The sequence below is a fragment of the Sinocyclocheilus grahami genome, unplaced genomic scaffold, assembly GCF_001515645.1.
Source record: "Sinocyclocheilus grahami isolate Dianchi unplaced genomic scaffold, SAMN03320097.WGS_v1.1 scaffold435.1, whole genome shotgun sequence".
Classification (NCBI taxonomy): domain Eukaryota; kingdom Metazoa; phylum Chordata; class Actinopteri; order Cypriniformes; family Cyprinidae; genus Sinocyclocheilus; species Sinocyclocheilus grahami.
In genome coordinates this window covers 117,549-130,504 of record NW_015505614.1, presented here as the reverse complement: position 1 = coordinate 130,504, position 12,956 = coordinate 117,549, and the positions used below count along the sequence as shown (strand labels likewise).

Genomic DNA, 12,956 nt, shown 5'->3' with positions numbered 1-12,956 from the left:
TCAAATCTTGTCCTGGATGGCTAGCGCCCTGCCAAGTTTAGCTCCAACCTGACTCCAAACTCACCTGAGCAAGCTAATCAGGGTCTTCAGGATCATTAGAAAACCAAAGTTGGGTGAGTTTTATCAGGGTTTGAGCTAAGCTCTGCAGGGCAGCGGCCCTCCAGGACCGGATTTGAGGAACCCTGCTTCATTCTAATATGCTAATTATACTAATAAGTCAGGGGTGGCCAACATAAGTCCTGGAGAGCCACAGTCCTGTTTTGCTCCAACTTTGATCAAAACTCACCTGCTTCTAACTTTGTGGTAACCCTTAGACCTTGATTAGCTTGTTCATGTGTGTTTGATTAGGGTTGGAGTGAAACTCTGCAGGACTCTAGCTCTCCAGGACCGGTGTTGGGTACGCCTGTATTAAGTGCAAAAATAGTATATAAATAGTGAACTAAAAGTATGATGTTAAGTTCACTTGAAAACCAGGTATACACGCAGTATGAAAACTAACAAGTTTTCCTGTAGAATAGATCACAGTATAGTTGCAGTATAAATTAAAAACTCAAAATGTACTACTGTTATGAAGCAGCCAATTTAGTCCCAATAAGTACTAAAATAATTAGGGGTCGACCGATACGTGTTTTTCAGGGCCGATGCCAATACTGATTATTACAGATCAAGTAGACCGATAACCGATATTTTGAACCGATATATATGTCTGGTGTAAAAATTTAAATGAATGTCAAAATTAAGAATAACAAGGGCTCTGAAAAAAACTGCCTTCCCTGGTGTTGGTTGAGTGTAGTACTCCCACAGTAAACTCTTTATTTTTTGGCAAACAAAGGGTTTACCATTAAAATTTAAACATGGAAGAAATAGTGTATTGTGTGATTATCCTTTTAAACAACATTTGTTATAATTGTTGTAGTAGTCAGGGGTTAAAGCAAAAAAATATATATTTTGACTGAAAAAATGTTCTCGGCCAAACCCCATTCCTCAGCCATACCTGTCACACACCCAGTTTAAGAGCAGTGTTTTTCTTCTTGTAATCAAGAGTGCTTGTCCTCTTAATTAAAAAAAATTAAGGAGCACCTTCTGATCAATAATCCAAAATTCTGATCAAAAATTAGCCTTCCTAATATGAGGTGAAGTGATTTACAGGGGCATTTTCTTTTTATCTTTGCAATGGCATCATTTTCATCTGTAAAATTCAAAAAAATGTTTATAAGCTTTTTAAAATTTCTATTTAAAACAATATAATAAGAAGTAGAATAAGACAAATAAGCTACCAATCATGAAATTAGTATTAATGAAAAATGACATTGTACTACAGAGGTGGCACAAAAATAACCCAAAAACAGCTTGTAGGTACATTTTCAGACATTCAATGAGGCTCAGAGGTGCCATGAGTGCAATTAAATTCATAAATTCATGTGGAGATTAATGTTTTAAATACAATTTTGAATACAGAAATATTAAATGATTTAAATAACTGCAATTATACCTAAAAATGAAACTGAAACCGCCAGCAGGTGGTGGCAAATCACGGATTTTATCACTGAATCATTCATTCAATTGATTAGTTCGAACGGCTGATTCATTCAGGAATGAAGCAAGTGACTGTCTTTATGAATGGGTAATCATGAATCACTGACTCACTAGATTCATTCAAAAACGCACTTTCATTCATGAATGAAACACCGCTGTGTTTGCTTTTAGAGATGTGAAGCGGCTGAGCTGTTACTTTATTTGGAACTATTTTCGTTGATGAAATGGAGCAAAATCAGGCAGTACGTGTTTATTGAACTGTTGTATTAAATCAATATCACATTTGCAAACTCCTTGAATAATTATTAAAATCTGTCACTCTCCTTATCGCGATCTGTGGGCGCACAGAAAATGAGAGTTCTCAAGACTCAGAAGTACGTGCAAATTATACGTTCTGTCATCGCGTTATAAGCGCGGAACCTGCGGGAATGAGTATAATTATTATTAATAGCCGCAATCCTGTGCCTGAAATTCAAGACCTGCTCTGTGCTCTCTGCTAATAACCCGACTGTGAATGATGCGAGCGGCGTTATGTTGTCAGTGAGAAGCTGCAGCCGTGGCGGGGAGGATTTTTGGAGTGCTAGTGTTCTGACAAATAATGCTACCTATCAGATTATGCTACCAACAAATCGTCAGAACACCGGCAGAACAACAACAGTGTGCTACATGTTTCTTTTCCCCTCATTTTTTCCAATTGACGGAAATCCGTCGTAGCGACGGAAAACTTTCATCCCTGAGTAGTATTATGTACATCATACTGCACCACAGTAATATATTTCTGATAATTTCATTAAGCTAACCCGAACTTATATTTTGACGGGTTGCCATGAGGAAATTGTTTCTGTAGGTCTATGTAAATGATATGAAGATAGTTTTATTACGTCTAAATAGATTTTTCCATACATTTCTGCCATATGTACATTAACTGACAGTCACCACTGATTATTGTAAACATTTTGCATTATTGACACTATTTTCCTAATTAATGCTGTTCACTGTTGACACAATCTGTATTGTTAAAAGCGCTATATAAATAAAGGTGACTTGACTTGACTCTGACTTTTACTCCAATGAAACTGTCAAATGCTCATGAAGTGACTCTTAGAGGGAGTCAGAGCAGTTCTGGAGATGTTCATGTATTTATGTCCTCATGTAGTGAGACGACAGAAGCTGAAATCACCGCGAGCGTTGCACACTTTGTATGTGTAGAAAACGAACCCGCTTGTCTGTGCCACTTACATACAGACACGCAGAACATGCTGGATTCATATTTAAATAGTATTTTTGAGGCTTAATATTTACAGATACTAGTCCATATCGCGACTCTATTTAAGTGTACTGACCTACTTTTGATTAATTCATCCAAACTTTGACAAATTCCGTGACATTCCGCGTCATACAGTAAATCCCATTTATATGACTGGATTCCGCGATTCTGTCCGCATTTTCCGCATTGCGGAAATCATAGATAATATTGAGGTGTTTTGCAACTTCAGTTAGTGGATTGTGATTTATTGCAATTTAAGCAACGTCTGCAGCTGCCTTACCTTTGAGAGACAACTGATGCGTAATCACTGAAGCAGCTGCAGTTAGCAAGCGCTTTTGGAGTGAGAGTGAATTCTGCTTTGATTGGTCGGACTCGTGACTCCCAACAAATCAGATGGGTGGTGGGCGGAGACTGCTTTAGGCCACAGAGTGGTGAGTTCTGTCTGGCTGCATCAGAGCCAAATAGCGCGTTTCAAAATTAAGTTATTTTATCGGGGAATCGGTTTTGAAAATGACTGATACCGATAATCATAAAATGCTTAATATCGGCGTTGATAATCGGCCAGGCCGATTATCAGTCGACCCCTAAAAATAATACAGTTTAAGTTATCTACAAATACATTAATTTTAAACACTTGCTACATGGGGTATAATGGGTAAATATTCTTGAACTCGGTTTAGAATGAAGTAAACTTTTTTTCAGTAAGGGTAATCTTTTTTGTTCATTCACCCTTTTATAATGCTCTTCTGTGATGAATTTCTGGCTGTATAAATATTTTTAGGGTGAATGCAGAGGAAATTAGCATATTTTACAACTTGATGGATGTAGCCGTGTTTAATTTATGCTACTATTTCTGCCTTATCTTTGCATTGGTTTCTGTTGGTCTTTATGTGCATATATGTGTGTCCACCAGTCACCATAACTCAATTAAATACAATTGAAATGGCAAAAGGTTTGCGCAATTTATATATATTTTTTTCATTTGACCATATTATTTCCTATAGTCACTTGTTGATTATACCATAAAGAGCAAGATCTCATGACAATTTGCACACACTGTCGAGTACAATTGGGGAATAATCACATTCTATGTGAAAATGCCTTGATCAATCTAAAATTAACACTGTAGTACAATGTTATACTGCATCAATTTTCAGTAAGCATACATTTTAGTAAACAATAGTAATGGCACTCCAGGAAGGGTATTCACTAGGCAGAACAACAACTCTTGGACAATATCAGATTTTTTATAAATATTTATTGCAAATCACTGAGATCCACAACATGTGCATACTTAATAACACACGCAAATAACTATATTCGCCCTTAAAAGACTTTACAACAATGAGAGCGGGACAAGGTAACATCCCAGCCTTGCTACTCTTATTGTCAGACACTATCGCCATCGACACACACACACACATACATACATACATACACAAACACTAATTTCCTCTGTGCAAGAAGGAAAGAAACTGATATAGATCTTAAACACTATTAAACCACATCTCAACATGAGAGACACAAAACTTACATTTCCCATTGAGTAAATACAATATCTAAAATTCTACAGAGTCTCCAATATGCTGGAAAATGTTTGAAAAAGGCCTAATAATGTATGTTCAATGTATGTCTCACAGGGTTTTTCCCCATATGAAATGACTATGGAACTCTGCACAAGTCAAGACGAGAGCTACAGATACATTGTCAAATCAATTTCTATCTTGCATTTAGTAGAGATTTTAACACTGAAGCATAACATTAGTTCATCTAAGATGACATACTTTAAGACTTTGGTATGGACTGTAGTAACGGTTAAATGTTCTTCAGGCAAACATTGCAAAATGTTTTCTGGTCTTGATGGTACCAATGGTTGCTTGACAAATTTTCACCCAAGTGAAATGCACTGAGCTTTCTTGTAATAAAATACATCATTGTAAAAGACAGGAAAAAAAGACTGAGGAGATACAAAGAGGGAATGTAGATGAAAGATAGAAAAAACTATTTACAATAAAAAAAATATTATAAATAGTGTTATATATGTAACAAAGACAAGGATGCAGTGTGGGTACCATCACTAGGTGCCTTATTAAAATTGGAATGGACAACTACAGTTGACTGACGGGAAATGTTAACATAATTCGTGACAGGCATTGCATGACAGAGCACAAGCTGATGAGGTTGCTAAAAACATATGAGTGAAAATAATTAAATCAAGAAAGCTGAGATCTCAAACTGGCATAGACCACAAAACCAATGACAAATTGTTTTTAAGTAACAAAATCCTGCCCTTGACACTGATGTAATGAATCCTTTACTATATTCTGAACATCTATGGTTTTGCAATTTTATTAGGTGTGGCCTTCATGTGTCAATAACTGATGCCATAACTGTCTTTATTCTCTGTGCTTTCAAGTTGAAAAAGAACAAATATAATCAATTTAAACTATAAGAATAAAGATTAAGACAAGGGCTAATGCTGAAATTAAGTGCTTGTAGTTGCGAAGAATGCATTTTTGCACATATAAACAAAACCTGTGAAAGAATTGCATTGACAAACAAGTGCAAGACAAATAAAATCATCACAATTAAGACCACAAACAAGTAATTTACAAGTGAAGGGAATAAAGATGCAGTGGTTCTTTTTGTAATTATTAATGGTTTGTTCAAAACGTGCGAGTGGTTTTGAACAGCTGATTCATTACAGCTGGGAAAAATGGTGTCTCTCCCTGCAAAACAAACAACCTAAAAACCCACAAATGTAGCAGGACAACCATAACCACGACTCAAGATAAATGAACAATGTGCAGCATTCTGCAAATTGCCATCAGTGGGAATAAGGCAAATTCATGCGAGGCCATGAAACAATGTTTCATGTGTACAGATATTTACAAACGTTTCTTTTTTTACATAATTATATGATTCCATTATACAAAGTCACATTGAAAATACTCTCTTTACTAGCTTCAGCCATTTCATTCACTCTCCCAGTGATGAAACGTCACAAATCAACAATACACATTTTAATAAGAATGGGATCATGGGAATGTTCAAGACTATATTATCATGATTTTTGCAGCAGTTGTTTGCTATTGAGCAACAAGGGCTCTCAGCATTCAATCTGTGATTGTAACTGCCTGCGTAGAGTTAACGTGCGACGATGTAACTGTTGCATTTGCTGCATACGGTCCCTCTGGCGTGCCAAATTTTGTGGCATTGGGTAACGCTGACAGCCGTATAGAAAGCGGTAGGGAATGCGAGCGTGACATGCTGTGGCACGACAGCGTGGCTGAGGCATGGGTGGCAGAAGCATCCAGCGCTTGCGCTCAGCACAATAACGGTACGCCTCCTTGCGATACTGCTTATCCACATCATCACTGTTCTTCCAGCCACCAATCACAAACACATCATCACCAAGATAGCAGATGGCAGCACCCTCAATACTAGTAACTTCTGGGGGAAGGCTCTCAAGAATATCATCAGATATCCTTGTGCTGATCTTTTGACGAGCTACATCATCACGTACGTTGGTGTAACTCTTGGGACAGCAAGAAGCCGTGTGGTAGAAGTTAGTTGATGCTACAGCCATTTGGAACAAGCAGTAGTTGTCAATAAGTGGTAAGGAATCGACTTCTTGCCACTGGCGACTGTCAGTGTCGTAGCGAGTAGTTACCGTCTTCAACCCATCATCGCTGTCAGTATCTATGGGAGTTCTCGCGGTGACATAAACGTATCGATCTTCGACACTAATAGCCTTGACGTCTCTCAAAATCTTAGGAGCAGATTCTAGGTTGTGCCACTTGTCTTGGTCAGGTTCATAGACACTCACATCCTTAAAGCCAGGGCTGAAGTTGCCATGACCGCCAATACTATACAGAATATTTCTGATGCAGGTGAGGCCAAAGGAATGCTTGCGTGTGGTGAGGTTGCTCACTTGTTCCCAGGTGTTGCGATTTGGATTGTAGCGCTCCACTGTCTTGGCAAATCCTGGTTCCATGGACCCAGCCACGTATACATGGGTATCAGTGGCAGCAATAGCATGACCATCCAGATGGTTATGGATGTGTGGCAAATTGACCCAACGGTCTTCGTATACAAAGTACCCTACGCACTCACTCAGGTAGTCACCTCCTTCAGAGACCCCACCGACCACCATGATGACATCCATGTTCTGGCCAAATCTTGGTTGGAATGTGGCCATGTATGATACCCAGAACTCTGTATCTGCTGATTTGAGGTTCTCAAAGCGGATTGCATGACCCTCCACAGCCTCTGACACAAGCTGTAGGCAGGCTGCATTCTGCGCGACCAAAGGCTCATTCTTCACAACTCTTGTAAGATACGTTGGCTTTATCTGTGGCAGCCTGAGAAGACGAAAAAGCTCCTCAAAATACTTCACCCGTTCTTCTGAGTTCTTCTGAACCCATTTGACTACTGCATCAAACAAAACCTCCTCAGAGTCAACTGTAATCTCTGCGTCTGACAGCCAGTCTCTGACCAGATGGAATGGAAGTGTATAAAATTCCTCATCCTGGATGACTTTATGGAAATTGCGACGAATCATGTCAGCAGCACGTAAGGCCAGCTGGTCCAAAGTGTACATGTGCGCAAGGCTATGGACAGCCACACAGTTGCCAAGGCTGAGCTTCCTCTTGAGAAATTCTCCACAAAAATCCTTCAACTGCACGAGCAAGAACCTGTGAGTGGAAAAGAAAATACATTGTTTTAGGCCTTACAAAAATGAACAACAGAACAGGCAAGAAATATAATGTAGGTGCTCTTTTGTTTTATTTGTTCTAGTAGGACAGTATGACAGTATGGCATATAACAAGTGGCGAGTGTCTATCAATAGAGATTTTGCTATATTGTGTATGTCACATTAAGAAAATATATACACGCAGTGCAGGACTGTTAAAAGTTACTTACACTTCAAAGCGATAAGAAGCATGCATGAATGAGAAAAAAAGTGCAGGACGTGCTTGATGTTAAAAAGTTATTAACCACAATAAGCCTTGAAAAGAACTCTGACTGAATCACAGTGATCCTGAATGCAGTTCTCTTTTGCAACATTTTGCACTTGAACAATCAGATATCACACACAGAATAATAATCAGAGTATCTTCCGTCCAATTGTTTTTTAATTTAATATTGAAATCTGAAAAACGGCACAGTCACGTTCTTTCAATTGTTCAAACCAAACGAAAAATCAAGAATACGGCTTCATTTTTTGTTTTTATGTTCAGGGATAGAAAACGAATAAACAACTTGAATTTTTGATCTCTACTTCTGGGTGGGAATGAAACACCCCTCTCCGCTGATTGGTCAAACAGGCATTGCAACATAATAATAGTCCTAAAAAAAATAAAAAAAATAATAATAATCCTCTGCTTCTAAGGATTCTTAATATGTTTATTTCTACTACACTTTATCTCTTTCTCTTCATCAAACAGCCTGATTAATAAATGGCTTGACACAAGCCGTACCGAGGCAGAACATTTTGGTCCTTTGGCACACCTATCAAAATCTGTTGGCAAAGCTGCGCGACGCACTGCAGCGCGGGGAGAATGTATTGTAGTGAAGCGCAGACCACTATAAATTTATGTGAACATACAGTCATAACTTTTGTTTTAGACAATACACTGCGTTTTGGACAATGGAGGAACTTAAATAATATGACAGATATGAAAAGAAATGACTTTGTATAATTTTCCTTCACAGCACATCTATTATTTTTCTATTTTGAGTTTTATTCATAGAGCACTTTATACAAGCTAATTATTTTTATTGCGCATTCCAAGTAATATCAATCAAACTGCAGTTGGGTTGTTTTGATTAAGTAATAATAACTTAAACAAATACAAGTTATTTACAAAATTAAAGTTCATTGAAAGTGTTTTGTTTTTTTACACATTAAAAGTTTGTTTTTGGCAAAAGCAGGTAACTCCACATTTCATGTTTTAGAGTTTATAAAAACACTTGTTTAATCTTTGTAATCTCCTCAGATGACAATGTAGATGCCTGACAAACGTTGGTGATGTTGTGATCATAAACTGTATGGATGTGATTACATGCAATACACTGAGTTTTTCCCTCACCATTGTAATGTGCTGCTTTTGCAAGGTTCCGTGAAAACATCTCAGCCTTTATTTTCCTTTTTCGCCCTGAAGAAGATATCACAGGTTCAAGTTCGTCGAAATTATCCATCCTCGATCACTTTTAGTCAGCTTTGACATAACTCCTCTCAGCTAGCACTTCTTTTCAAAGTGAAAGTAGCCTTGTCACCAGTGGCGGCTGGTCAATAGGGGGCACTGGGGCGCCGCTCCCCCTTCAAGTTAGCCTCCTTTAATATGTTAACAATAAGTTAAATATTTATCACAAATATTAACTAAATAAAATAATTTAGTCATAGTATGCTACTGTTAATCATATTATAATTTATTGAAAATCCAAAAATCAAAACTATATTTCTTTCATATGTGTTTGCGGGGCGCCGGACTAATGAGCGTCTATGTAGGTACACAAACTTTTGAAAAGCATGTGATTTGAGGCTAAGCTCTAATTGGCTTGTTTCAAATTGTCCTTATTTGAACCCACCCACTTTTGTTGTTAGAGCGAATCGATATTGTTTTTATATATTTGGCCTCATGTGATTGGACCGTTCTCAACGACTCTCATTCCGCTCAGCAGCAGCTCGTCAGTTGACAGACAGGTACTAATTAATGTGGAAGCAAGCGCAATATCTCGAGATGAAAGAAAATTTGGTTTTATCTTTACAAAAATACCTGTTCACAAGGCATTCGGATGAAGAAAAAAAAAAGGATAAAGGAGTTTGGACCAGATCGACCGTACTCGCAAATTCACCAGCAATCAAGTGATCACGGTCACGCCTACAGTCGGGGCTTTTCCAGCACTTCTTATGGCAAACGGAGTTCGCTGGCTGGATGTGATGCAAGTCATGCCTTTTATTGTTTTCCGTGTTTCCTGTTTCAAAGTCATGGCACCGAAACGTTGTGGACAACAACAGGGGTTCGCGACTTAAAACATCTCTCTGAAAAGTGCAAGCGGCATGAAAGTAGCCGAAGCGATCTTGACAACGCTATGAGGCTCCAGTTTTTTGGGAAGCTTAGCATTGCTGAACAGCTAGATGAAGGCTACAGGATTGGTATTAGAAGGCACAATGAAAAGGTCACAAAAAACAGACATATCCTGTCTAGAATAATAGACTGTGTGAAATTTTGTGGCGTGTTTGAGCTGGCTTTGCGTGGCCATGACGAGAGCGAGACGTCAGACAATCCCGGGATATTCCATGGCCTGGTCGATTTTGTTGCTTCTCTAATCATGCTAACAACATGCAAGTGACATGATAATCATGTTATAAACATGCTAGCAACATGTTAGTAGCACGTTAATCATGCTAGAAACATGTTAACAACATGCTAGTAACTTGCTAATCATGCTAGCTTCTTACTAGTCATGCTAGCAACATGCTAATCACTTGCTAATCTTGTTAGCAACATGTTAATCATGCTAGCTACATGCTAGTAACATGCTAATCATGCTAGAAACATGTTAGCAACATCTATCTAATCTAAATTTTCAAACTTCAGGCTTTTACAACTGCTTTAAACTTTCAGGCTAGGCTTTCTCAAGCCAACCTAAAGTTTGTCTTGACTAACTTTTTTATCTAGTTATTCTTCTGAGACTAAAATTACTGACTGCTACTTCTCCTAGAGCTTCAAACTGATCTGACTCGAGTTGCTATATCTTTTCAGACTGATCCGACTTATGGTTTTCATAAAAATGAAGATTAAAAATCGTAAAAATCCCATAGACTTACATTGAAAAGTCTTGGCTCATCTGAACATTCTGTCAAACTCCAACGGTCAAAATTGAAATCTAAACACACTGAAGCCCATTAGACTCAATCAGACTTCACTTCTATGTACTATTTCTAACCCACTCAAACTCATCTATCTATCTATCATCTGACTATATCTATCTATCTATCTATCTATCTATCTATATATCTTCATAGCAACACTCTAGCAACTATCCAAACCAACCTAGAAACCACAGTATTGCAACACCTTAGCAACCACCCCGGGTACCCTAGCAACCACCCCGAGTACCTTAGCAACCACACCATGTACCCTAGCAACCGCATAGCAACACCCTACCAGCCGCCCCGAGTACCTTAGCAACACCCTAGCAACCGCCCCGGGTAGCCTAGCAACCACATAGCAACACCTTAGCAACCGCTCCAGGTACCCTAGCGACCGCATAGCAACACCCTAGCAACCGCCCCGGGTAGCCTAGCAACCACATAGCAACACCTTAGCAACCGCTCCAGGTACCCTAGCGACCGCATAGCAACACCCTAGCAACCGCCCCGGGTAGCCTAGCAACCACATAGCAACACCTTAGCAACCGCTCCAGGTACCCTAGCGACCGCATAGCAACACCCTAGCAACCACCCCGAATATCTTAGCAACCGCATATCAACACCTTAGCAACTGCCCCAGGTACCCTAGCAACCGCATAGAAACACCCTAGCAACCATCCCGGGTAACAAAAACAACATAATATCGGCAAAATTTCAAATGTAGTAAGCCAGTCTGACCAATAGGAATGTGCTACAACCTTTGGAACATGAAAAACACCTTCTGGTGAATTTTAGTACTTTTTTCTAAAAATAATTATGTACTGTATGTACAGTAAGAGAGATATTGGCAAACCTTCACCTGTAGTAAATCAGTCTGGCCACTAGGAATGTACTACAACCTTTGGAACATAACAAAAGCCTTTTGGTGAATTACAGTAATTGTTTTCTAAGAAAAATGATGTACTGTATGTACAGTAAAGGAGATATTGGCAAAATTGTACCTATAGTAAGCCAGTCTGGCCACTAGGAATGTACTGCAACCTTTGGAACATAAAAAACCCTTTTGGTGAATTACAGTAATTGTTTTCTAAGAATAATTATGTACTGTATGTACACTAAGGGAGATATTGGCAACATCTCACCTGTAGTAAGTCAGTCTTGTAACTACAAATGTACTACAGCCTTTGGAACATGAAAAAAACTTTTTTGGTGAATTTTAGTACTGTTTGCTAAGAATAACTATGTACTGTATGTACAGTAAGAGAGATATTGGCAAAATGTCATGTGTAGTAAGTGAGTCTTGTATCTAGGAATGTACTACAACCTTTGGAGTGTGGGGAAAAAATGGGTAAATTGCTATAATTTTGTCATAAAATATTTATGTACTGTACATACAGTAAAGGAGGTATTGGTAAAATTTCACCTATAGTAAGTTAGTATTGTAACTAGGAATGTACTATGACCTTTGGAACATTAATAAAAACATTTTTTTCATGAAAATATTTGTGTACTGTACAGTAAGGTAGATATCGGCAAACCTTCACCTGTAGTAAATCAGTCTGGCCACTAGGAATGTACTACAACCTTTGGAACATAATAAAAGCCTTTTGGTGAATTACAGTAATTGTTTTCTAAGAATAATTATGTACTGTATGTACAGTAAGGGAGATATCGGCAAAATCTCACCTGTAGTAAGTCAGTCTGGACACTAGGAATGTACTACGACCTTGAACAGCCGTTTGGGTACGTACAGTAGATTTTTATGAACATAATTGTGTACTGTACTGCATATGAAAAATAATATATATATATATGAAAAACTTAAAATCCATTTTATAGTTGTTTATCGACCCCCAGGACCACTAGGTAACTTCATGGAAGAATTAGATGCTCTGCTCTCAAACTTTGCTGAGGATGGTACTCCCCTAGTTATGCTTGGAGACTTCAACATCCACCTAGATAAACCTCAGGCTGCAGACTTCCACACTGTGCTTGCTTCTTTTGATCTCAAGCGAGTATTAACTACGGCTACTCACAAATCAGGCAACCAACTGCCAAGCAACCTTATTTACACACAACAATGCTCCACTGATCATGTGCTCGTTACTCCACTGCACATCTCGGATCACTTCCTCCTCACTCTTAACCTCAACATGGTTCCTGACACAAGACATACCCCTACACATGTCACTTTTCGACGTAACCTACGGCCTCTCTCACCCTCCCGGCTATCTGCTATGGTTTCCCCTGAACAGTTATCATCTCTTGATG

The 12,956-nt window shown here is 38.6% G+C and overlaps 1 protein-coding gene across 1 annotated transcript in view; it reads right to left on the bottom strand.

The window, feature by feature from the left end:
• Positions 1 to 4,073: 4,073 nt before the first annotated feature.
• LOC107551837 (kelch-like protein 11) overlaps positions 4,074 to 12,956 on the bottom strand; it is a 14,506-nt gene continuing 5,623 nt past the window's right edge. Inside the window, exon 2 of the mRNA XM_016233588.1 lies at positions 4,074 to 7,500. Coding sequence (XP_016089074.1) covers positions 5,913 to 7,500 — 1,588 coding nt within the window. The 3' untranslated portion in view covers positions 4,074 to 5,912. The remainder of the gene's footprint in view (positions 7,501 to 12,956) is intronic.